Source organism: Glycine max, chromosome 3 (genome assembly GCF_000004515.6).
Source record: "Glycine max cultivar Williams 82 chromosome 3, Glycine_max_v4.0, whole genome shotgun sequence".
NCBI lineage: Eukaryota > Viridiplantae > Streptophyta > Magnoliopsida > Fabales > Fabaceae > Glycine > Glycine max.
The window spans coordinates 41,952,426-41,978,902 of record NC_016090.4 but is presented as its reverse complement, the minus strand read 5'-3'; the positions used below and the strand labels follow the sequence as shown (position 1 = coordinate 41,978,902).

Sequence of the window (26,477 nt, the reverse complement as noted above, 5' to 3'; positions counted from 1 at the left end):
GATAGGTATCATCATAATCCAAACCGTTCGTCTTCTTCTTTGTACTTTGTTATGTTTGGTAATCAAGATTACGTGTACAAGTCTATATATATATATATATATATATATATATATATATATATATATATATATATATATATATGTGTGTGTGTGTCTTAATCAAACCAGTTATAATCCTATCTTAAAAGCTTATTGGCAGAGTGAAGTTCTTCATGAATTAATTAATTTTATCACATTCTTAATCATTTTGTTTTAAAAAACTTTGCATGCATCCATCTAATTAATAAGTAAGACCCACCATTTCACTTCAAAAGGAAACTAATTAAAGTGACCGGTTTTTCGTATACATGGTACATTTTCATTTATTGATGAGCTGCAAGGCCATAACGCATGCATTACAAATTTACCATTCTCTTTAAAAGGCAAGTCAAAGTTCAAAGTTGATGTTCTTTTGGTCACAAGTAACAACCAAGAGGTGGTGTGCATCATTTTCTATCCCTCTCTCAGGAGAGTAAAATGAAAAGTGAAAAAGCATGGAGTTGAAGGGTTAGTTAATTAGGGCCTAGTGGACCATGCTATTGGGCCTCCTACGTAAGTCAAAATGGTGGAATTAATGGTCCCAAGTCTAGATCCACCCCCACTATACCACAAACCTGTTAGGCTATTACTTACACCAATCGCGTGGCACGTGCCGATTACCCGATTCGATCACCATTTCTGTCCAACCCTTTTGTTGTTGCAGTTTTCACACCACAGAAGCAGAGAAAGAAATGCTCCTTGCCATAAAAAAAGTAAAAAAGAATTAAGACGGTTTGACAAATGTGGCAAGTGTGGTGGGCCCACATACATTTACACATTGACGTTGTGGGCCATAGCCCAACCCGCATGCCTTCCCCTGACGGGTGAGAAAATAAATAAATACAGACAAGCCAGAAAAAAAATATTAGGTGACGTGGCATTTTCTGTGCTGTTTAGGAACCCACACTATTTGCATTTCATTCTGTGTTTGTTTATCTGTGGAGCCTTTACTTTACTGTTTTACTATTTTTGACTAAACATGATTTCTCGGAAAAAAAAAACTAGTTTTTTTTTCTTCTTGTTAATTTTAATTAAAGAAGTAATTATGAATAAACATCATTTTTACATTTTCAATTTGAATAGTAGTTGTTAAAAATAAAATTCTAGGATGTAATGCTAATTTCTCATCCAAACTTACTCAGAGTGCAACACATTAAGTGACTAGACTAAATTAAATCTCGATCATGCAGGAAATATTCGATGGCTTATATAAGAATCAAACATGAGAATAAGTAACTTTTATATTCGATATCTTACGGGCTACAATTTTCTCTGTATAGAACTAATATTTGTGTGTCAAAGAGAGAGTTATATATAAGCCTTTTTAATCTTTTGAGAGCTAGGTTGCTTCTGCTTCTGATACACTTATTGCTTGGGAAATTGTCACTGGGGTGTTTATTTAGCTAGATTATTGTACATATATTTATGTAAGTAGATTTCTTGCTGTAGCTAGGTATAGCCAGTGTTATGCATTAGAGTTCATAGCCCAGTGGTTCCATCTTGCCAGATATTCATCTGTTGTTTGGATTCATGACATAATAATGCACTTTCCTTTACCTACCTTATTATGGAGAAAAATTGAGGACCCCACATCTTCTGCTGTTTGGTTCCTGATCGATATTTAAAATTCTCAGGGCTGATACAAAATTAATATGCTCTCGGGATAAATCATTTTTCTGTACTCTATTATATATGAATTTGATATTTTGGCCGGTGTGTAGTGATTATTTAGTTACTTCATGTTGAATGTTGATGCAACTCCATTAAACTTTCGTATTTTCGCCATACGACGTACGTAATGTTTTCCCCGCCTTCCCTGGCATGTATATAGCTTTCTGTTTCGTGGAAAGTTCATATAATTGTCGATGTCTTATTTAATTAACCTTTTGCCTTAATACTTGAAAAAAAATGTATATTTTAATAAATAAATTCAGGAAACTAGCACCTAAAAATACTTTTATAAAATAAATATACAATATATAATTTGTTTATGCGTTATTTATTTTATCGTATGTTCCTTTTTCTATTTTACTTCAAATTGAGAGGTAAATTAATCAGGTCAGTTCATGGATAACTACAAAAGCAAATCGAACGAATTCTTGTTGAATCCTATTTTATTTTTTTTTGGTAAAATTCATAAATAAAATATAAAACACTATATAGAATGATAAATACATAGTGGACTACAAAATTTCTGTATGTCCTATCCTGATCCTTCGTGTATCTAAAGGAGTTATTACAACTACAAATTAGGGGAGAGAGAAAGAGAAAGAGGAATCGGTGTAGTGTGGGGGCACTTGATATAATATGCCGGCATAAATATGACATCATGCACTTCAAGATTAGACTTGCATGCCTACAATTGAATGCTGTTAACCTATGATTAGTGATCTTTTCAATAATTAAGCCAAATCATAGGAATGTATCATCATAATCAAACATCACAAAAGGGATTACTAACAGGAATTTGAGCCACTCATTACCACAAATAGATATAGAGACCAAAATATTGCATGATGAAACGCATTCTGAAAACAGCGTATGGTATATTCTTAGGTTCAATGTTTTTAATTATGGGTAATTATCAATCCTATGAATCCTATGTTTTCTACTTTGCTTTTTTCTCACGGGTATTGGACACATTACATGTTCACAAGGACTATATTTGGTTTATTGCTATATTGGCCATGTTTCCTCCAAGTCACCAACAGATCAAATTCTACATATGTTACTGGTTAAACTCAACTTACCAGGAACTATTCAAAAGGATAAGATTAGCTATTAATGTCAAAGACAATGAAAAGGTTAGTCCCACTTCGGTCCCAATGTAATGGAAGTCTACCATATCGGCCACTTTGCAATATTGATGCACTATTTTTCCATCTTAAGTATATAAATTCACTAGGATCAGTCTAACAAGAGGTTCGAGTAATTTGTATAAAATTCTATATTTAAATCTCATTATTAAAAGAAATGGCACATATATATATATATATAAGACAAGTATAGACACTAGGGTCCCCACTAAATTAGATATCTTGAAGGAACAAATACGGAAATTTTGAATTAATATTGCATGGAGGAGGGGGGTATTGAATTTTGGCATGGACTTATTGGTGTTTGACTTGATTATATATGCACATACCTTTCAACAACCTGCTTTACCATATTATAAATAATGCTTTTGTTGTAGATATAGGGTCACACACACAGTAAATAATTGATGCATTGGAGATCCTTAGTACTATTTTCAACTTTAATATAGCCACATGCAAACATATTACTGTATTTATAATGATTAATGTGATAACTTCAAAGTGAGGTGCACTCCAATTGGCCCACTTAATTAACCCTTTACACCCACTGGCGCTTAATTAGCATATTCTAGGCGAGTCTCTAGACAGAAATTTGATCAATTAATCTGAACTTGTCCAACGGATATGCATGTGTTCTAGCAAAGTTAGTGTCAATTCAAACTATTAAAGAATAAATTGAATTTGTTGACAAGTGTGCTCATTATTCAGCTATAATCAAACACAAGGTGTGTTTATATATTACTGAGTACTGGTTGTTTATTAATCTCTTTGTACGATAAACTCAAGTGTAGGATGCGTATCAAGATAATAGATTGCGTACATTGTTCTTGGCCTTTTGTTAACAAGTTGCTTTTGGAATTTATTACTGCTACAATGAACTATTAGTATTACAATCTGGAGGAACAGTCTCTCTGATCTCGTGCATAAGACAAAATATTTAGTTAAACCAATCATAACAGCTCTTTCACGAAACCATTCTCGCTTGCTTTAATTTTGTGGAGCGAAACTAACAAATTAAAACAAAGAGACACAAATTCCTGTTTTAATATATAAAAATGCTGGCTAGTTAGCAAGGCCAAGTTCTGAACGTATGTTCCCATGTAATTTATTGCCAAAAGAAAGACAAAGACTTGAATTAGTCGCCATCTCAATTCTAACCATTTCTAATATAGGTATTGCAGAAATCAACATTATGATTAACTTGTTGTCATATGAATCATATGATTGATAAACAACTATAGTATATCGTAAAAGAATATTAATTTGATGGGAAATATCAATCCTGTAAATGGAATTCAATATTTAGATTAATCTTTGATTGTGATGAATCAACTAGAAAATAGCCGAAGGTCACTAAAAAAGAAATAACCAAAATTAATTGGAAAATATTCAATAAGAAAATCTTTTCATGTAAATATTATTATTATTATTAAACTTATCTATCAGTATCGTATTAATTTTCAATATTCTTTACTATTTAATTAATAAATCAGTGACGAATCATAATATGATAATTAATTATTAACTTACTAGTTACATAATGTGTTTTGTATATTGTATGTATATCAAATAACATGTTAATGAGTATGACTGACAAGACTTTTAAGTTATATTTTAACTTATTTGACTGTGATCTATAAAAACTTATTTGATTAAATTAGACCTAGTTAATCAGTAAAAAGAAAAAGTTTATTTCATTAGCTTAGAATGTTATTTGAAGTTTGAAGGCAATTTCATGTAGTGTATATTTTTTTAATGCAGAAATTTACAATAATTTGAATATTTTATTAATTATATATATAATGCCTGTTTGAACTTATATATATCTTTGTTTTTAATTTCTTTATTAACTTATTAAAAATCCTTTTTTATATTTTTTATGTAATATTATACTTATTAACTAACTTTTAATAACTAATTTTATTAAACATTTCTATTCAATTAGCTTTTGTCAATCACACTCTTTGTTAATAATAATAACAAAGTATACACAGATGTACAAATAATGTAAAAAAAAAAAACTAATATATTATAAATAACAAAATACTAACATATTTTGGTCATATATTATTCTTTTATATAAACTTGAGTGGATGAAGCTAGAGGCGGGAAGAGGAGTACCAATTAGGTTGACGTCCTCAAAGCAAACCGCAAACCAGCAACACTCCACTACCAATATATTAAAATTAGAATAAAAAGGAGAAATAGAAAAATTACATTAACATAGACATCGCAATTTTATATTAACATACCATAAATTAACATACATACAATTTGGATATAGAAAAATCGTAATAGATATATTAATTAAAAGTTTAACTTTAATTAAACAAAAATTATATTACTATTATCAGAGACAAATTTAATGCACGACAATTTTCGTTTATTGATAAATGATGACAGTTTTTTTTTACTACGTCAATGTATATTACTATTAGTTAATTTTCTCTTTCTCTTCCATCAGGCTGTCCCTACCCCACTTTCCTTAAATATCTCGTGGGATTGTCTTGCGCCCCCGTTTCCCCTGAAATAAACTATTGAGATTTTCCATAGTCATACACACCACCGAGGCGACGATTTGAATTAGCATGTCAGATTCTCACCTACATCACTTTTGTGTATTTTTTTCCTGTTCAACAACATTATTAAATTCGAAAATTTATGTAAACTTGTAAAAATTTTATATAAAAATAATAATAAATTTTTTATAAATAACATAACAATTAAATATTTCAACAATATAATAAAGTAAAATAATAAATTATAAATTTCACAAAATACTTAAATAACCAAATCTGATAATGCATCATTACTATATAATAATTTGTAGATGTTATAGCAGTGATAGATAATTCCCATCGAGGTTTGATGTTATTAGAAAACAAATATTTGATGTTATCAAATGTGAAAATTTTTTTATTCAAGAAGACACTAAATGAAGATATGTTGAATAAGTAGATAGAAAATAATTCAAAATAACTTGCATTTTGGTTTACTTAGAGTTTATAAAGTCTACTCAAAGTTTATTAAAAAAGAGAGTTTACACACGAGTCAACTTAAAGAGAATAAGTGGACTCGCAAACTCATAACAGTTAGCAAGTTAAGTCGAGGGTTTGATAATCATACCAACACGTAGTCTAATAACACCTTCGGGGGTTGGGTCAGTGTTAATATTTACTATATAACACAATTTATATAACATATTTTTATTTCTTATTATCTTTCTCCATCAATCATGCATATTATAAATTGCATCTTATATTAATTTGTATCTCTTTGTCTTTTTAATCAATGTTATGAAAATCAATTCATTGATCCCATTGCGATATTGAATCAATGAATTAGAGGTCCAACAAGTGGACCCAGTATATATATTAAAATTTTTAAATATATATAATATACCTAACATAATAATCAATTCATATTTTTATGCTTTAAAATTAAATTTTTTGTCATGATAAAATTATAAAATATCATATAGTCATCTATTATTATAAATTATTACTATTTTGTTGGATATTATCATTAAATTATTAAGAAAATTTTTATTTTTCAGGACTAAATATAAAAGTTATTAAATGACCATAAACTAGTATGCTGAAGATGTATAAAATACATTAATATTGAATCATATCATATCATGATCAATACAATGATAATTAGTTATCATATATTGTCATCAAGACAAAAAATATTATAAGAGTATATTATATGTTATTTAATAATTAACTATTAACAATTTAATACAATATAAGAATGAAAAAAAACTCAATTGGATCAGATCGGACCAACTTGATTTGGGTCACCATGTTTGATCAAACTCAGCCATGTCAATCCATGCCAAACCGGATCAAATATTTTTCCGATCCTTTACTTTAATTGGACTATCCAGGATATTAGATTTCGGTCGAACTGCAATCCAATTTTTATAACTATGTTTTTTATTTACAGTACCCGCAAATTTCATGTTATCTTCCGGGAATTAATTGCACCCACCAAGCATTTCTGGTTTATATGGGGACCGTCTCATCTAAGGTTTCGTGACATGACTGAGCATTTACAAGTGTACATTTCATTTTCCGATAGAATAATAAAAGCCTAATTGACATTTGGCTAGGTTAACGTAAAAAAAATAAATGCTTTAGCGTTTTCTCTCTATTAACGTGTGCAATAGTTCTAACGAAGAACTAAAACACACGGACCCTAGATATATCGATCCCTGACGACACCAGGAGAATTATTTATATTAGAAAATGAAAAAGAAAAAAAAAACTCAACAACTTTTATTGTTATTGGTGTGCCCCCAACATTTATATACTTAAACTAAACAAATGAGTTCAACCTTTTGTAGGGCTGAAAAGGGTGTCTGAATCTACCTGGAAACTGAGGTGGTTTTGTCTCCAACTCATAGAAAAGACATAATCTAAGTAAAGAAATAATTATATATGGAATACAACTATATAATATAAAATATTAAGATGAGTAGACAACTATAGGACCAGATAATAAGTAAAGAGAGAGTATATGGATTATGTGTACGAGAGATGTAGGAGGTGGGGATTCAAAAACGCGCTGAGTTTTGTGTGTGTTCTCTAATTGGACAAATCAAATCTCATTACTCTCTGCTTATTTATTAGAAAGAAAAGAGAAGGCATATATCTGTGGAAAATTTTTACTCCTCCCATGCCTTTGTTTGTTTGTCTTGATTGTTGTTTTCTTCTCTTCCCTGCCTATGACGCATTCAATTTGTATATGTAGCTTCCTTAATTTGAAAACCAGGAATAAGGAATGGCTAAACACGAATAATGAAGTCATGCACGTGACACAAATACTATTCTTTCATTATCCTAAAGACAACACATTTTCACAAGACTTGAAATGAATCAGACCTATATACACTTACATTCATATAGAGCACTTTACGTTAATTAGTTTTTTCCTTGATCTATACCAGAATTTTCACGCAAAAAACAATTAAAAATTGGCATTTTGTTGTCCATTACTAAATGGCAATTTTTAAAAAATTAGTAAACATAAGAAAGAAAAGGGGCCGGGGAATGTAAGATATATAATCATCCTTGTAACTTAAATGTAAAGCACAAAGGAGGCAAGAATTATAAGTTTGATTATTAGATCAAATCAAGAAATAATAACAATAATAAAAGGCACCGTTTTGTGATGAAATTAAAGGAGAAATTGGGTGTGGAAATAAAGAGGGATGATAGGTAGGCCGGCCGATGGCATTGGATAGGATTGGGAAAGAATGAATGAAGCAAAAATTATGATGAGTGCTTAGTGTGAGGCTCTGAGGACTGGTGAGAAAGGGCCCCATCATCACTTGATTTGTTAGCCAATTTACTAACATGGGATGTCCCTAATTACACCAAATTATGTTTACCTGTACCATCTCAAGGCTCATAAACATACATGTTCGGTCCAATTCAGTAATTTTTTCAATTTTAAAATCTCACCATGTCTCACTTACAAGTGTACATGCACCTTTTGCCAAACTCATCAAACTTTCATCATCAAAATATTCTACCAAGCTCACACGGAAACAAAAAAATAAAATAAAATGAAACACATCATTAAAATATATATATATAATCTTTTTAACAATTTAATTAAAAATAGGGTAATTTGAAAAGAAACTGAAAAAGAGCATCGAAATTGGAAACCACCTTGTTCTTCTTCATATAGTAACGCAAACGCATTTGGCAAATAACCTTAAAGTACTCTCGTACTGACTCTCTCTCTCTCTCTCTCTCACTCATTGTCATATCTTTGCTAGGTCCATCAAAGAAGCAGTGAGCTTCCAAATAAAATGAACCCATAATCATAATCATCATCATCACCACGCCTCTTCCTTCTTTCTCTTTCATTTTCTCCCCACCTTTCACAATGTCATCGATAAACCACTATTCACCGGAAACAACACTATACTGGACCAACGACCAACAGCAACAAGCCGCCATGTGGCTGAGTAATTCCCACACCCCGCGTTTCAATCTGAACGACGAGGAGGAGGAGGAGGAAGACGACGTTATCGTTTCGGACAAGGCTACTAATAACTTGACGCAAGAGGAGGAGAAGGTAGCCATGTTCGAGAAGCCGTTGACGCCGAGCGACGTCGGGAAGCTGAACCGGCTCGTGATTCCGAAACAGCACGCGGAGAAGCACTTCCCTCTCGACTCGTCGGCGGCGAAGGGGCTGTTGCTGAGTTTCGAGGACGAGTCCGGGAAGTGTTGGCGCTTCCGTTACTCTTATTGGAACAGTAGCCAGAGTTACGTTTTGACCAAAGGATGGAGCCGTTACGTCAAAGACAAACGCCTCCACGCTGGCGACGTCGTTTTGTTCCACAGACACCGCTCCCTCCCTCAACGCTTCTTCATCTCCTGCAGCCGCCGCCAACCCAACCCGGTCCCCGCTCACGTTAGCACCACCAGATCCTCCGCTTCCTTCTACTCTGCGCACCCACCTTATCCTGCGCACCACTTCCCCTTCCCATACCAACCTCACTCTCTTCATGCACCAGGTACCTCATCCATCATCACTAATTTAATAATAATATTCTCTGTTATGTAGTAGTAACATTATTTCTTGTTAATTTCAGGACAAAACTTAATTAAAACGCGGTTTCTTAAGTATATTTTTAGTACTATAATTGGAGTTTTATTTCATTAATCTGATATTTAATGCAGACATTTATTATGCTAATTAATTGACATATGAAACTCTATTTCTTTCTACCCGGACAACAATACGTCCAAAATACATATTCATTGGAACAAATGTGTGAGTTAGGAAGGACTAAAGAGTGTTTTTGTACGGTCAGATTTAGGAAGTCGCGTGAGAGACACGCGCCCTTTTCTTTGAATTAAACGTGGGAAAAATATATAGGATTCACATACTACTACTAAAAAGCTTGTTAAGTATTGCAGCGGGTTTATAAATAAAATAAAATGGTTTTGTTATTGTGTAATTTGAATGTGGTATAGTATAGGGTATGATTTTTGATTGGAACATGAAATGTGGAGTGATTAAAGGCGTGCGCATTTGCACGTGTTGGTAATGTTTGTTACTTACAGGTGGAGGGTCCCAAGGACAGAACGAAACGACACCGGGAGGGAACAGTAGTTCAAGTGGCAGTGGCAGGGTGCTGAGGCTCTTTGGTGTGAACATGGAATGCCAACCTGATAATCATAATGATTCCCAGAACTCCACACCAGAATGCTCCTACACCCACTTATACCACCATCAAACCTCTTCTTATTCTTCTTCTTCAAACCCTCACCATCACATGGTACCTCAACAACCATAATAGAATTAGAATCTATTAGATATATATGCCCCTCCCTCTTTATTAGATTCTCCCCTTTCTTTTTCCTTTTCCAGCTTCAGGGTTAAGTATGCCCTTGAATTAATTTTAGTCAATGACCGTGTCGTTAACATGAACCCATGAAAGTAACCCTTCTTTATTATAAGTATATTTAGGTTTACGTTGAAGATTATAGAGGATCTTTCTTGTCTTGAATTAGGGTGATGCATACAAATGGGAATGCCTTGTTTATTCGTTTTATCGGATCTTCTTGTTCCCTGTCACTCGAGCATATTAATTATCGACTAAGCTGTGAATGTCAGATCATGGGACCTTTTTTTTATCAACTTCGGTTCTTATTATATAATATATTTAAAAGGCGCAAGGGGAAAAGCCATACATGTAGACGAAATCTAAATAGTACATAAAAATTGAGCAAACTTCGTGAAGGTTATAATCCGTTTTGATCATGTAATGAGGTTTTATCCATCACGGTTGTTTTCGGTTCAATTAATTGATTCTGCATCTTTGATTAAAATATGGATGGAAAACTGGTGGTTTCCTTTTACCCCAACAGAGTTAAGATGCATTCTTTTTTTTAATTGGAAACACCGTTCTCTCTCTACTCAATGAGTGATCAAAGTTGATAGCAGAAGAATGCAAATAGATTAACAATGCACCATGGAACAGGATTTATTGGGTAAACCTCATATCTCTTTTGGCCCACTTTGCATGTTGTGAGTGTGGCCTACCAACCAATAGACACAACATTGGAAGTTTGAAGGATGACAAGATCAAATTATAATTAATTTCTTTCTCCGAACGAACTTGTTTGTGGGCCTTAAATGCCTTATAATTAATTAAGTTTCATTATTAAGCATAACGGTGCCGTGGATCACCTTTCCAACATAAATATGTATGGTTGAGAAGTCGATCCAAAACTTTCCTAAAGCGAACTCGATAAATCTTTTAAGACATGGAAGTCAACTAACAATGTTAGCCTTTCCATTGTGATAAAACTAATCTTATTAGTGACTCTTCAAGTCACACTCAAGTAGCTTATCCCACCTCAGAATCCTGAATTTATGGGATTACTTGCTTCGCATATATTCTGGTATCCGGGAAAAGGTTCAATTGATTCTTTAAACAATTTTCCACATACAAAAAGTTTCCACCTAAACATTTATACCGCTTTTTTTTTTTAATGACACCAAATTAACCGTAAAAAATGCATTAAGTTGCTAACTTGCTATCGTGCGAGTCCACATGAAAAATGTTTCGAAAATATTATTTACTCTTTTTTCACATAAACTGATCAACAATTTCTATTCTTACATTCCTCTCTTTTTTCTTCATTAAAAATCAATAGCACATCTTACTCTTTACGGGGTATGAATGTGTCATAACCATTTAAATGTTTTCAACTGCAGTGAAAAACAAAGTAGGAATTAAACATAATGTGTCGATGCGAGCGTGATTGCAACAGGATGTCAAGCAGAAGAGAAATCACCAAGGACAAGGATAGGTGAATGCGACATCTCATAATTGATCCAATTAACCCACTTGTCAGGTTCCCCCCTCAAACCCTGCCTAAAAGGGAAAGGGAAATGAAAGAAAGAGAAATGATAGAAAAACTAGAAGGGAGAAAAAAAGAAACGAAATCCCTGATTTTCTTACCAAACTACTTTCACACCAAAAGAGTGACAATGAGTAAACCCGAAGGTGGAGAGAGTGTAGTGATGAGAAAAGAAAAGAGACTGCAGCCAGAGGGCAGATTCAGAGGGTAAGGTATGGAGAGGTTTTGATGGGCCCCACTGAGATAGCTGGGATGACGTCATCCCAGTGCCAAATGGAGAAATTTAGGTCATTGGAAATCAGAAATGAGGAATCAATTTGCCACTGTTGGGATTCTGCCTTAAGATTTTTCACTAGGGATCATCATAATATACGTGGGAAGTAAGGTATGGTGCCACTGAAGGTGTGCTGCTATTTGGCTTTGGTGGGTTATGATGGGTGGGGTGGGTGGGTGGACTTGACTTGACTTGACTTGATAGATAACATAACACAACCAAAGACATATACATACATACTACTAAGCCCACTCCTCTAGTTAAGCAAGCAACACAGCTTCCACCTCTTCCTCTTGGTAGTGGCAGCAATCACATCTCAATATGTTATATGGATCCTGCTATTTTAAAGTAAGCATGTACGTAAAATAAGTAATCTAAAACAAACAACAACAGAAGTCTCAGTGCATTATTGTATGCTTAGGTTAATAAAGTTAACAAACTTAATTTTCAAGTAGTTTTCATTTTGCAAAATCTTGCTTTTATGAAAACTTGGTTTTAGACAAAATACAAGTGTACCAACGTACCTTTGAAAGTAATCAAACATAACATAAAACTTAGTTTGAAACACCCCAAACAGGAATCCAAACATGCTCTATCTTACTAGGTAAGTAATTTCAAATGCTAAAAAGAAAATTAATAGTCAATAATACATACTATGCATAACAAATTAAGAATGTATCATCAACAATTTAAATTACTTATTTTAGAGAAGCCAAACTCATATTATATGCACAGATATAGATTTGCTGCTACAGCCTACAGCTGCTTGAGTGATCATGCCAAGTGGGATATTTTGGGTTTTGCTTCCCAAGACAATATTTCAAATTTTGTTTTCATGCAAATTTTCAGGTAATAATCTCTGATGATGCATTTATTTGTGTAATGACAAACTCATGTGGATGAAAAACCAAGTAAAAATGGGGAAGCTGAAGACCCCCTCTTCCCCCAAGCTCGGTTGTGGCCAGACCTGTTTTATATGGTCTGTTGTGTGCAGTTGTAAGTTTTTGCAGGCTATAAACTACACGCAATGAAATAAAAAGGGAAGAGAGAAAACGTTCACAGCCTAACTGACTAGGGTAAAATGTTTAAACAAAGAAGGGAAAATGTAGAATAAAGGCCATAAACTGAAAAAGGAGGCAAGGATATCCTTAAAGAGCAGGCAAGTAAAACAGTATATCACTCAAGGTAACGCAGTACGCCTCACAATGAATGCTGTTTAAATCTGCTATAAATTCTAAACTGTGTAATTCACAACTTCTAAGTTCTCTCATAACACCTAGTTTTAGTTATTAATGTTATTGAGGCAACCTCAGTTTTTCTTTGTTGGCTTATTAACTTATTAACGGGGAGGGCACAATGAGTGAAATAGTTTTGGTCCACTTTTGATTGATTTCCACCACTGAACCTCTCTCTTTAATAAGTCTATAACTCAGCACGTACACACTATACATGTTATTTTCTAGCGTTTTTTTTATTCCATTGAGGTGACATGAATCCAAGGTTAAAAAAAATTCCAAACTTCGGGTACAACAGAGGAATTATCAGGTGAAGAAAGACAGTTTCACTGACTCAAGTTTTAGCTGCCGTACAATTAACTGCTTGTACAGACGACAAGCAGGGGTTGAGGATGTGACCCGTCAGTGAAGTGCTTTTGATCAATGAATTGCCAAAAGTCGAGTACAAGTCATTGCCCTTGTCTCTTACAGAGGAATTGAAGAAACAGAATAATCCAACTTTTATTGAGGACCTAGTAGGGGAGGAGAGAAGAGCTTGAACTGATCACTGTGTTTAAACAGTGGCTTCAAGAAAGCTTTTAGCTTTCAATCAACGTGATCGATACCAGTTTCATACAAGTTAATGCAAAATAATTGTGCAAAAGAACGACAGGAGTGCAAAATACCTTTATGAGTAATCAAATAGTGTGCCATGTGATTATTAGGGGCCCATAAAGATTTACACAAGAGGCCCATTGAGCTCCTGCTTGAGAAGGAGTCCAATCTCTCTCTCAGTGGCTCACACTGGCTCTCTGCAAGTGGGAGGGTCCTCAGATTGTGGTGTTTATCATTGGCCTACACATGATGGCCAATCAAAGGCTTTGACCTGCAGAAGTGATACACTTATACATTAATAGTAATAATACAGTGCAGATGACAATAAAGGGGAAAATAGGAGAGAAATACTTTGAGGGTGTGTATCTTTGATGCCACTTCACTTGGCATTACTTTCAAAAGGTCATGGATAAATCTCACCCTGCGCCTCCTTTAGGAGATGCTGTAGAATAAAGAACACCAATGGGAATTGATTTCTTATTGAAGAATAAAGCACGTACTGACATCAGCATCAACACCAACAAAATCTACCTTTGCATCTCAGCAACCTGAGCCTCACGTTTCAGCATATGAACTACCAAACACAAAATTAAACAGATAAATCACAGAGCAATGCTCTTTCCTGCATTCACTCAAATGGAAAGCTCATCGGCTTCATTCGGTCAAATTGATTCTCACTGCAGAATAGTAAAATGTATGTCAATCGTGTAGATAATGCCCTTCAATGTTATAGTACTACTGATCCAAAACTTGTGATTTAAAAGATTCCCTGCAAATTTGGCCATGAGGCAAGACTGGAAATATAAACCCTGCCTATAATGTTACAATAAAGATAAGCATATGACTCTTACCTGAAATAGTAAGAACTATTCCTCCATAATTCAGATCAATACTATAGATGCAATCTTCATATGGAAATGGACCAATATAGCAGGCTTATCACTCAAAAGACGGAATCAATAATATTTTGTGGGACCTTAATTTTATATCTTATCTCTCACATTGTGCAAGTCATTTCAGTCATCTCAATCTCCACAATGAAGCCACAACTATTCAACCTGGCATCTCATGACCCAATTTGTCTGCCACATACATGTTTCAATAAAAAATATATATGTAACACCCCGGGGTAGAAGTGCTACCTCCACAGCCTCAGCTGATAATTCAGCCCACCTGCATGGCAAGAAAATCTTCTAGAATGCCAAAGTAATTCTACCTAGAATAAATGATAACATTATCTCCACTAAATAGAATTAGCCAAGGATATCATACAACCCAAGTACCCAACCCAGAATCAATCATATAGGAAGCTCACCTTATATCATCTTTTAGCAGGTGAATTCACATATCTAAGTGAACGAAACAAAGATGCAACAGTGACCTTTAAATGAATGAAATACATAGTGATTATTTTACTAAGCATCCACGAGAAGAAATGGGGAGGATCAAATAAAAAAAACCCACCACCTCCACCACTCTACCAAAGTCTTTCACAAAATATATGACCAAGCTTGGCAACCACAGGTTATAAGAAGATTGAAATCATTACTTGATGTGATTACTTGCAAATTGTTAAAATTCACGTATGTGGAACAAATAAGATAGATATCAGCCTAGCTGTCATAAGCCAATGTCTGGAAATTCATATATACAAATTTTCAGAGTCTTTTATTGTCAGAACTATTCAAACTGTGTATTTTAGGGGGCAAATATAAATAATAATAGACAATACATCATTAGCTAAGCAGTTAAAGAAACATGGCATCAACATATGCTATTGCTATCATTTGCAGAACAAACAAACCTTTAACATCACAAATAAGCACACAAAATTGAAAACTTGGAAACAAAATTGCAAAAACAAAATTCAGGACTACCACTGGATATTTAGTATCCAAAATACACCCATTTTGGAATATTCGATTATATCTGTTCAGTGCAATGTACATTAAGACCTTTTAATCAAGAGGACTGTCTCTAATTTCTCAAATCTTCATGCCTGAGTCTAAATGACTAAAGGTCTGCAAGAGAAAAAATAACACCCTGCCTCCTACAAGCAAGTTCAAGTTGATTTTTTGGGTAGATCAGCATCTTCTTGAGTTTTGGAATCTTCCTTCTTCTCCATTACTTGCTGAACACCCTCTTGATACCCTTCTATGAAACTTTTAAGAGCATCTCTGTATGCAGATGCTCTGGTCATGTACACACGCTGCAAAGCCGGTCTGAGAGTCTCCATTCCCCCTCTTGCAGCTACAGCTGTAAATTTTCCAGTAAAAAATACGTATGATCATATGCTTGGTCAAAAGTCAAAATCACCTTCACAAACTCATTATTCAAAGAAGTGTTAGCAAAACATAACCAGAAAAATAATGGTAAGGAAACTAAAAAAAGCAGAAGATTATAAATCACTAAGAATTTGGAGTTGCAAATAAAGCAGGAACAGAGAATTCTACTCAATGCTGAATAAGCAAGCGGCGGCAGCGGTACTCTAGTTAGTGAAAAAAAATCTTTGACTAATAGTTCACGTTAATCATAAGTTGTTGTTTGTTATCTAAAGCACTTTTGACTTAATATTCAGCAACATCCTAATTGCTTTCTCTTGGCGCAAGTCATTAATTCACAATAGTTTGATTAAGCAATTCACACAACTACATGAGCACACCAAAGAGTATCCATATATCATAATCATAACTACTCTTCGATAAATTCACAGCGAGAAGCACCATTGTACTTCGATTGTAACAATCGTAACTTTGACAAAACAACAACCATTAAATCCAAAACAACATAATGATACTACCTTTGGTCCTATTTATAAGAAACAAGTTGTAGTGTATTTTACAATTTGTTTCTTATAAAAAAAAATACACTACAATTTGTTTAGGACCGGAGGTAATATTAAAGTGGAGAACAAGTTGGTACCAAGGTCCTCCAGTGTTGAGGATTCTTTTCCTTTAGTTGTTTTCTTTTCACCATTTGTTTCATCAGTCATGTCATCATCCTTCTTATAATCATCAGGCCGAAGGTCAGGACCAATGTCACGAACCCAGCTTGCGGCATAAAGCCTGGCAGCTCTCTTAAAAACCTGAACATGGAATGTTTCTCAGCACAATCTAGAAAACAAATAGACAAGTGGCATCCCTTCAATTAAGTATCTCCAAACTACAACATCGATAATACAACTATAAAATCATGTTCAACCACAATAAGTTTTATGGTGATCATCAGAATCAAATTGAAAAAAAAAGTAACAAATGGTCACACCTCAAGTGAAGGTAAAAATAAACCGTGAAAAGGGGCATACCCAGATACGTTCGTCCCAGGTCAATATGCGGCGCTTTTTGATGTTAGGAGGGTCTGGCAAAGAAGAGGGAAAAGAGATTTCTTTGAGATCATAGCGTATGTAGTCGTAAATTTTCCTGCAAACAACCCTCACTTTCATTTCAAACCTAGAAAATGCGAATACAGTTCGTAGCAACTATCACTGCACTGAATTGAGTTACAATTCGTTCATGACGAGTTCTACGCTGGAAACGTTCACAGGTTTCGTGGAAAAAAATTACAGCCATTAGTATTCGTTTAAAACTTAATAGATCTAATGGTTGTAATTTATTTCCCATGGTGGAAACCTATCAGAGTTTCCCACCGTAGAATTCGACTTCGTTCATTGGTCCGACTTCGTTTAAAACTCAAATCACCAGTAAATCAGTTGAAATTAAGATCATCACAAAGTAAAAAATTAAAATAAAATAACATATTTAATGCTTTTAAATTACAATTAATTTTCAAATTTTATTAATTTATTACTGAATAAAAACAACAAAAATTATAGTTCTATTAATTTGAATTTATCAAATTTTAAACAATTAAATGAACATAAAATTTTACCAATTTAAAATTATTAAACTACTTTAAACTAAATTTTTATTTTCTGAACACAAAGAAGTGGAGCTCCAATTTCCTTTTGCGGTGAATCAAAATTTTAATACTATTAATCATACTACGTGTCTTTTAAAAAATTAACAAATTTATTATAGATAGAAAATTAGTTATTAATGAATATTATAAAGAATATTTACTATTGATATATATACTATTTATTCTTACCGGAGTAATTTGTTAGGTACAATCACAACAATAAAAAATTAAATTTAAGACTTTATTCAAATTATCCAAATCTTCCTCCCAGTTTTTATGGAACCTGAAAATTCCAGTTTCTAACATCACATTTTTGTCAGGATACACTTATTGGGGAATCACGCACACCACCCAATGCTTGGATTGTAAACAATTGGTGCTTTGATGGGTGTCATACACTTTGTGGAATGATAATTTTGCTAAGTAATGATACACAAACTATTTCTCATTTTAACCTAACCAACACATATTTTTCTATCTCTTCCTTTCTGTCAGATCATAAATACATTACACAATGTTCTTTTTTCTTTCTCTTCGTAGGTGTTGGATGACACGTTAACATTTTCCATTTTTGCTAGACCCTACGTTCTTTTCTTCGACTACAAAGAATGATAATTTTGCCAGCTGCACGTAAACTGCATTGCTTCTTGATCATTTATCTTTGTCCACGTCCACTTCCTCATCCGACTCCACATCATCAATGACGATTAATATCCGAGATCAAACAAAAAGCTGTACATACAAGAGCTGGTACATATCTCTTGATAGCAGCCAACATGGCTGCATGCCCAACTGCAGTAACCTGTAGGAAATCAACGTTGTCCATCTCAGAGCATCACTCACGATCAAAATCCCCAGGAAAAGAACCACATCCAATGTTTGATAATTTACCAAACAAGCATATGGAATACCAATCAGTTTATTTTACTTTCTTTCTCCTTCCTTCTCTTTATTATTTCATAAAAGAACAAACTAAATTACTCCTGGGATCTCACTGGTAAGAAGTAGCAGGAAAATTAAAAGAGAAATAAAAAACCATGACAAATTTGGCAGTATCAAATTCAATAGAGAAAAGATGGAGTAAGAATTCACTAATTGTATGATCATAGATACTACTCGTAGTCATACTAGCCCTCAAATATTATGAAATAAGTTTTTCTGGTCACATCTAACCATCAGATTCAATCAGACATACGTCATAATAAGAAAGATGATTAGTAAAATACATCAGCTTGACAAAAATGGTAGAAAATGATGTTACCAACATGTAGAGACTGCTCTGTAAATATTGTCAAAAAAGCCAGACAGCATGTTCATAACAGAAACTAATGTGTTACCAACATGTAGTTTAAATGGTTGGGACTCGCATCATATTGGCTGGGGAGAAAATGTTGTAAAACCCCAACTCTCCTTTAAATGAGACCTCTGTAACTAGGAAAAAATGGTAGCCACTCTAGCAAGAATTGACAATTAACATACAAGCAGGACCAACAGAACCTTCCCTTGGTACACAGATATATAGCATTTTTTGGGGAGTGTTGATGCTCCCCAAACACATATACAGTAGATGAACAAATTTAATGGAAGAAGCATTAAAACTCCAATGGGAACAATAGAAGCCATGTCAGTCAAGGTTCTTTTCAGTGTTTTCTTCTCTTTCTCAGTCAATTCATCCCCTATCAGGACACTTCTAAGTAAACCCATGGCGGCAGTGGCATCAATAGCTAGAAGTTGAGTTCCTTGCCAGATATCCTGCTCAATGAGCAGGAAGCATCAATAAAAAAACAAAAAAAAAAAGATACAATTATGGACTTCACTTCAAAATTGCAATCTCTTTTTTCTTTTATTTTTCCTTGAACATAAATGTCAGCAACACACTACTTCTAATACACTCTCTAGTTTCTACTATTGGTTAAAATTTATTAAAAACTAAAAAATCATGAGTGAGACTCATTAAAATTAGGAGTGAGAGCCACACAAATTTGTAATTACCAATAAATTTTAGTATAATAGTGTGTTCAAAAAAGTGTATTCCTAACATTTCTTTCTTGAATAAGGAGAGGAGGGCATTGTTAACATTATCGTAGGCCTTTTACAAAAGTATGTTATGCCATTTTTTTTCCAGAGAAATTGAGGAAAAAAATTTGTCAGATTCATCTACATAGACTAAATAACCAACATAATGTTTTAAAGGAAAGAAAAGTCTCAGACTAAATTATACTGTTCCTATTTCTTTTAGCTTGCCCAAAGACTTTTCAATGATATTTCTTTTCTTCTGAACCTGGACCATCTGAACAACTCCAACATCATCTCTATAACGGGCACCTTTGTCCATAATCACCAAATCCTGTAAAAGCAAAACATACAATGATCAATCTAAAAGCAAATCCCAGGTAAAGAAACTTTATGATAAGTACATATACATCATGACAAAGTGATAATTGTGAAATTTGAATTTAATTCATAGTCAATTTTAATTAATTTTAATTAAGAATGATTATAATTCCTTTAATTTACTGTTGTTTTTAATGAAATAATTAGGAATTTAATATCAGGTTAATTTTTTACCAACAGGATTCAGAAGACAGGTTCAGCGCGCCTCCTCGCTTAGCGGTCACTTAACGCGAAGAAAACCCACGAAGAAGTCCAAAGACACACTGAGTGCAAATCCCACACGCGTGATCAGTGTCGCTAAGCCTAGGAGGTCCGCTTAGCTTGAGGTCGCATGAATTTTAAGGTGTCTTAGGCTTATAAAAGGAGTAGGAAGCAAAAGAAAAAGGCACACCAAGACTCTGAACATCTCTAGTGTAATAGGGGAAACCCTCCTTCTATAGCCATTCCCCATCTTCTTTTATCCATCCTTCTTCTTCTTTTATCCACATCAGCTCCTAAAGTGTAAAGCCTCTCAAGCCTAACAGTCAAATGTCCTGGTAATGTAATATTTTCTTACTATCTATTTAATGCAATGCCAATTTTTATTGTTTCTTTCCTGTGCTTCATTGTTATTGTATGGTCTGATCATCCATGCATCATTTTATAGGGATTAGGCATTAGGAAGTATTTAATTTCTAAAGAAAGGGCATCTAAACAAATCATTGCTAGGGATAGAGTTGGTTGTCTATGCATACATCTCTAAACTTCATGCAATTTACTATTTTATATTTGGGAGAGAATAAATTAGGCTCTTCATCATGAGGGATCAGGGTTGAGTATCTTAGTAGATGTAAGTGAAAATTGAAATAACATTAAATAGAGAAACACCTTAACATTGCCCCAACATATTTTAAATTCTGAATTTACCTCATTCAAATGCATTATCATCATCTTTATTTTCTATCTTTATCATCTTTTACTTTAAATCTTTATCTTATCTTTTACCTCTCTTTATCTTCTATTTTAAATTCTTTATCTCTTGCTTGTAAATTGGGTTTGCACCAATCTAAGTACAAACATTGTGGACTCAAAACTCAAACTTCTGAATATTTTTACTTGAGACAAATTGGTGCACTTGTCAATGAGTTAACACAAAGCAATTAATATCAATGAGTAACAAAGTAAGCAAGTCAAGGCAAATTAACACTAATCATTTTGCTCCTATAAAACAGAAAGTAATAGCAGGCAATCATAACTTTTCAGAAATCAAACACTGGATATAAAACAAATTAAGCCCAATTTCATCAAAAAAGTTTAATACCTTTTGCTCCTATTCATAGTAGCATTCTTTCTGTTTTTCCTTTTAACATACTCATCATTTTTACCAACTCGAGTGTGGGACTGATCAACATTAACTCCCTGAATGAATATAACAAAAGTTCCATAGAGGAAAAAATGTATAGATTATCAGAAAGCAAACATGTGACAAGTATAAATATGAGTCAAGCAAGACAATAATGAAATGTTGTGCAAAGAAATTATCAAATTTAGTATAACTCCTGCAGCAGCACTTCATTATTTTGAAAAAGAAAAATACCAAGACACTTATAAGGCATGTCAAGAAGCAAATTGCTATATCCCACACAGATAACTAAAATTGAATACAATATTCACCAAGTTGATAAACACTAGATGCAAATGCAGAAACCCAAACTTTATTTAGCCTTATTTGATTTATATTTGATCAATCAAAGTATCTATTAGCAACAGAAACAAACAAGAAACATATATAACAATAATAAAGCTACAAAATTAACTTGAGGTTAAAAAAAAGACTCAGTTTTAGGGAAAATAAGCAAAAGACATATTATCATATGAAAATGTACAGGAGTGAAAGCCAAAGGTGTCACAAGTTAGACATTTAACAAAAATGTAGTGTTCCAAGGAATTTACAAAGGAGGTGGAGAAGTTGAAGGCATACCTGTGGCAGAGAATCAGCTTTTGCTCTAAAGGATGCCTCCAGGAATTCAGCTTCTTTCTTAAGTTAACGGATTTTTTCCAGATCAGAACAGATGTTCAAATGCTCTTTTCCAGAACTAGTACTTGATACATACAATTCTTGAAGCAAATTCTCCAGTCTTAGCATAGCTTCTTCAACTTTTTTCAAAGCCTGAAAATAAAGGCCAAAAAGAAGCTTCAAAACAAAAGGTTCAAGGTCTGTGCAATAGAGTAAGAAGTAAGAAAATGGAAAGTGTGTTTACTAAGTAATTTGTTAAAACACTGAACAAGAAAGGATGGAAGCTACAAAAATTATATTTTTTGTTGTGCTCATTGAGTATATGGATATGATTGACATTCAAGGAAATTACTAATTTGACTAACTTGGAACTGCAATTGGCTGCAATTCAAATTTTGAAATTGGAAATTAAACCTCATTAAAAGAATCCGATACTTTTGCAGTTGAGTGAAGTGTAGATCTTTGTCTCTCAACAGATTCCTTGGTATTAACCTCCAATGTCTTATCCCTGCACCACAAATCAGCAAATAAATACAAAACTACAGTAATCATTTCCACAAAATTGTTAGTATGATATGAGACAATGAGCTTCAAAAAATCTAAATCAGCAACTTACATAGGTTATGAGGGCACAGGTGCAAAACTAGATCTGGGAGAAACAGGATATTTTAGTACCATACCACAACTACAACCCCATAAGCCACATAATAATCATATAGATAATGGTAAAATGCACTCTGCCTTGAACTACCTCTAAAGATCATTTCCTAAAGGATTGTCACAGACTTAGCCATGATATATTTGTCTACTGCTGCCTACTTAAGATGCAAGGCTCAAAAGCACATATGCTCAACGGGAGTAATTTCAATGCATTAGAAGATGTGAGGAATATGAAAATATAATAATTGTCACCCATCTTCAAGGTCTTTATTTGGGATGTAATTTGCCCTCGCCATGCAATTGTTCACTTGTTTGAAGAGTACTCATATGCCATATTAATATTTTGAATAAGATTATTTAGTCGAAGCAAATTATCCACCAGATAACAGGTGTAGCATAAAATCCAGTAATATAACAAATTTTATAAGTAATGAGATGTTTACTGCAAAAGCCAAAATAAACCTGTGAAAATCCCCACACTCCTTGTCCTTTGAAATCAGTTATACAAAAACATGAACAGTGAAGCACATTTGATAATTCACGCAAACGTATTATGCTTATGATCTACTTGCATGACCACAACAGAAGCAAATGCAACTAACTATAACTTATATCTCATAATTTCATGCTGTTTATTTTATCTAAAAACTGTACATAATTTAGCCCTCATAGCTTACTTTATCATCCCAAGCTCTTCCATGCACTCCACCAACTTCTTGTGCCTAACATAAAAGAGGATGAGACTAATAAGAACTTAACTGAGACCGTTTTTTTGTTAAACAATAAATTGAGGTTTTGGGTAGTTACCCTTTTGATAAAAATTTAGCTGCTTTTACATTAGAAGGGCTCTCCAGCCATGTACTATACTTTATAAAGCTCTCCATCCAATGAGAACAAACATCTAGTGCTTGAGGCGCTACTTCATCATTTGGAGGACATTCTTGTTTATTTTTATGCATATGTAACTGTTTTGTAGTGCTGATGATTCCGGGATAAAAAGGAAGCCAACCCAACTCTTCACAAACCACCTAAGAAGTTAAAGGGAGTTTATCAGTTGACATAAGTGAGATAACTAAATAATGAAGCGTATCTGTCAGATGGAATGATCATAAATACCAACCTCCACATACAGTTGATATGAACTTATGGATGAGAGTTGAGGGTAATATAAAATACTTCCTCCAATAAGATACCTGAAACAAAAGGATATATAAATAGAGAAATACAAAAAAACAAAGAAATCCAAAATAAATTTAAGAAAAAAGAATATTATAGAACAGAATTTGTACCTTATGAAATCTTCAATTGGGTCATCTAGCGTATTGAAACCATTTGCTGAAAGAAAAGACTGTGTACTTCTGCCTAAAGCAACAAAAAACCCAAATATAGCTAAATCCTTCTCCAAAACCTGCAATATGCTAACTTTTAATAGATGCTTCACTTATAACAAATTATATAGATGAACAAATGATGGTCAATACTTCTACCATACTCAACTCATTTCTCAATTCTTTTATTAATTTAAATGAAGTATTTTATTTTTTTCTCATTTTTTAATATAAAGTAATCTTAGCCTTATTTAACTAATTGTAATAAATTATCTGTACACGTTAACACATACTTTTCAGAAATAAAACAAATATCAAGAACTTTATTATGGAATGCAGATGTCAATACTACTAAACAAGTCAAGAACAGGAAATCAGAACCATATTAGTCAATAACTAACCTCTATACTTTCAGATGTTGTCAGTCTTGACCATATTCTCTCCTTATCAATAGCTTGCTGCAGCTGCCTCTGAGCAATATTAACCCAGAAAGCAACCCCTTCTGAACCTTGCTCAACTTTTTCTCCACATGCTGCGGCTTGAGGACCAAAATGAACAAGAAATTCTCTGTGCAGACCAACATACTTTATAGTATCGTAAGCTCGGCTTATAGAAAGTACATCAACCAGCATGTCCTTCAAATTACCAGTTATCTCCGTGCTCATGGAAAAGAATTATGAGCAGGAAACTTAGCTCGGGCCAAGTTTAGTGATTACAGCAAAGCTTGTCAGTGCAAGCATGAGAACTGATATGTTACTTGGGCTTTTTAAATCCAGGGAGATATTTTTTCCAGATCTGGGAAATCCATTAAAAGGTCATTTCTGCATTGTCTTTTAAGAATAAATACAAAGCTTGAAGGAAATAGGAAAATAAAAGCTAATGTTTCAATATAAACAAATTTTAAGGTGAAACATAAAAGGCAGAGGTAGCAGTAATGCAAGAATCCCCTTCAAACTTATTAACAAAGGATGTCACTACATCTGGAACTTGCTTGGACCAAAACCATTCATATGCTTTCGGCTGCTTATTTGATAGTTTTTTGCTAATTAAACTCTCCAGAGGAGCAGATAGCTGAAGTAAACTAGATCAATAAAATATTTAACAATTTTAAGGCAACTAGGGAGTAGAATAAAATATCAAAACTAAATAAAGAAAGAAAGAAATAATAAGTAATGAAATAACCATGAAACATATAGAACAAAAGTACATCAAAGATCAGCAGACAGTCTAACTAGTTTTCAAGTATGCAGTCATTTTATGACATTTTCTTACTTAAGCTACAACACAAGTTTCTACCTTAAACACTAGACCAGAAATTCAAACAATATGATTCTCATAGTCATCATAATATTCAAGAGTTTTCATATTTAATGGGGAAGGGGGGAGAATACATACTTCAATTTTCAGAAGTTTAACACTCAGATCAGATGCGCAAAAACTGTATAGCAAACACTTAAAACACTACCATCATCAAGTAATAAGAAATTCTGTTAGAGATGCAATACAAAAAAGCCACTCATGTTCCTCCATCTAACAATTTAAGCTATTGGGAGAGTTAGTTCATCTCATGGTACCAAAGTCTGTGACTAAGAGGTTTAGAATTGGATCCTTGCCTCCCCAAAGGACTCTTGCATGAGGGAGTGTGCAAGAGAATGTAATATTTTATTAAAGTGTCTTCACCTAATGGCTGAAGCTTTTAGGAGAGTGGATTCGGAAATGGAAAGAAGAATAGAGAATTGAATTTGATCACCTAAACGAGAGAAAGTTGTGGTGGTGCAATCTGAGCGCCATGTAAAGAGCAGTTTGAAAATGAGAGAGAAGTCCCGAGAGAAAGAAAGAGGGAAAGACGGGAAGATGGAAAGAAATGTAACTGTGACGTAGTTGTTGGCTTTATCAGTATAAATAAATAGTAATAATATGTGGAAAACACTAACTAGCGGAACAGACACACCAGTCACGACTCCCCAGATACCTTCTTTAGATCGGTTGGAATTCAACATAATATCATAGTATTAACATTACTAAATCTCTTAGTAATCACCAAATACCTTCTAGACCAACAGTTTGATAACTGATTTTAAAATATTTTATATTTTTCCTTGATAGATTAATTCTTTCTCCTAACTAAAAAAAACTAATTCCCAAACAATCCCTAAATAAAGCAAGCATTAGTATTAAAAATATGTCAACATCTTATAAGATGACAATCTCTATCCATAAAGAATCACCAATTATGTTGTCAAACTTCACTTCTAACCCTTAATTCAAACTTTCAATTGCAATTAACGAT

General features: G+C 33.5%; 3 protein-coding genes across 6 annotated transcripts; 1 reads left to right on the top strand and 2 right to left on the bottom strand.

Annotated features, from left to right (window-relative positions):
- The first annotated feature begins 8,566 nt into the window (after positions 1–8,566).
- Positions 8,567–10,478, top strand: LOC100802734 (B3 domain-containing protein At2g36080). The gene is made up of 2 exons (XM_006577024.4): positions 8,567–9,429; positions 9,983–10,478. The coding sequence occupies exons 1-2, from the start codon at positions 8,796–8,798 to the stop codon at positions 10,213–10,215; spliced, it is 867 nt and encodes a 288-aa protein (XP_006577087.1). The 5' UTR covers positions 8,567–8,795; the 3' UTR covers positions 10,216–10,478.
- Positions 10,479–15,514: 5,036 nt separating this feature from the next.
- Positions 15,515–17,535, bottom strand: LOC100527875 (uncharacterized). The gene is made up of 3 exons (NM_001248076.2): positions 17,196–17,535; positions 16,814–16,976; positions 15,515–16,147 (listed from the first exon to the last, which is right to left on the bottom strand). The coding sequence occupies exons 1-3, from the start codon at positions 17,331–17,333 to the stop codon at positions 15,954–15,956; spliced, it is 495 nt and encodes a 164-aa protein (NP_001235005.2). The 5' UTR covers positions 17,334–17,535; the 3' UTR covers positions 15,515–15,953.
- Positions 17,536–18,037: 502 nt separating this feature from the next.
- LOC100802202 (uncharacterized) lies at positions 18,038–26,109 on the bottom strand. Of its 4 annotated transcripts, none has more exons than XM_014773919.3 (10): positions 24,589–26,109; positions 24,149–24,267; positions 23,980–24,052; positions 23,667–23,887; positions 23,537–23,581; positions 22,614–22,707; positions 22,164–22,352; positions 21,504–21,601; positions 20,031–20,156; positions 18,038–19,561 (listed from the first exon to the last, which is right to left on the bottom strand). In XM_014773919.3, exons 1-7 carry the CDS (start codon positions 24,850–24,852, stop codon positions 22,227–22,229), a joined length of 942 nt encoding a protein of 313 aa, XP_014629405.1. In that variant the 5' UTR covers positions 24,853–26,109; the 3' UTR covers positions 18,038–19,561; positions 20,031–20,156; positions 21,504–21,601; positions 22,164–22,226. The 4 variants fall into 4 exon arrangements, with proteins under 4 accessions (XP_014629405.1, XP_014629404.1, XP_014629403.1 ...); XM_014773918.3 differs by lacking the exon at positions 18,038–19,561 and having other exon boundaries at positions 19,825–20,156; positions 24,589–24,982; positions 25,938–26,109; XM_014773917.3 differs by lacking the exon at positions 18,038–19,561 and having other exon boundaries at positions 19,825–20,156.
- Between the last annotated feature and the right edge of the window lie 368 nt (positions 26,110–26,477).

What these genes read in the sequence shown, in the direction of transcription:
- LOC100802734 (XM_006577024.4), top strand. Translation starts at nt 8,796, where the DNA reads ATGTCATCGATAAACCACTATTCACCGGAAACAACACTATACTGGACC. An exon ending in TCACTCTCTTCATGCACCAG is followed by an intron (nt 9,430 to 9,982) that starts GTACCTCATCCA and finishes TGTTACTTACAG; the next exon opens with GTGGAGGGTCCCAAGGACAG.
- LOC100527875 (NM_001248076.2), bottom strand. Translation starts at nt 17,333, where the DNA reads ATGAAAGTGAGGGTTGTTTGCAGGAAAATTTACGACTACATACGCTAT. An exon ending in CCTGGGACGAACGTATCTGG is followed by an intron (nt 16,977 to 17,195) that starts GTATGCCCCTTT and finishes TTCCATGTTCAG; the next exon opens with GTTTTTAAGAGAGCTGCCAG. An exon ending in CTCAACACTGGAGGACCTTG is followed by an intron (nt 16,148 to 16,813) that starts GTACCAACTTGT and finishes GAAAATTTACAG; the next exon opens with CTGTAGCTGCAAGAGGGGGA.
- LOC100802202 (XM_014773919.3), bottom strand. Translation starts at nt 24,852, where the DNA reads ATGAGCACGGAGATAACTGGTAATTTGAAGGACATGCTGGTTGATGTA. An exon ending in CCAATTGAAGATTTCATAAG is followed by an intron (nt 24,053 to 24,148) that starts GTACAAATTCTG and finishes CTTTTGTTTCAG; the next exon opens with GTATCTTATTGGAGGAAGTA. An exon ending in GAAGAGCTTGGGATGATAAA is followed by an intron (nt 22,708 to 23,536) that starts GTAAGCTATGAG and finishes TTTGTGGTGCAG; the next exon opens with GGATAAGACATTGGAGGTTA.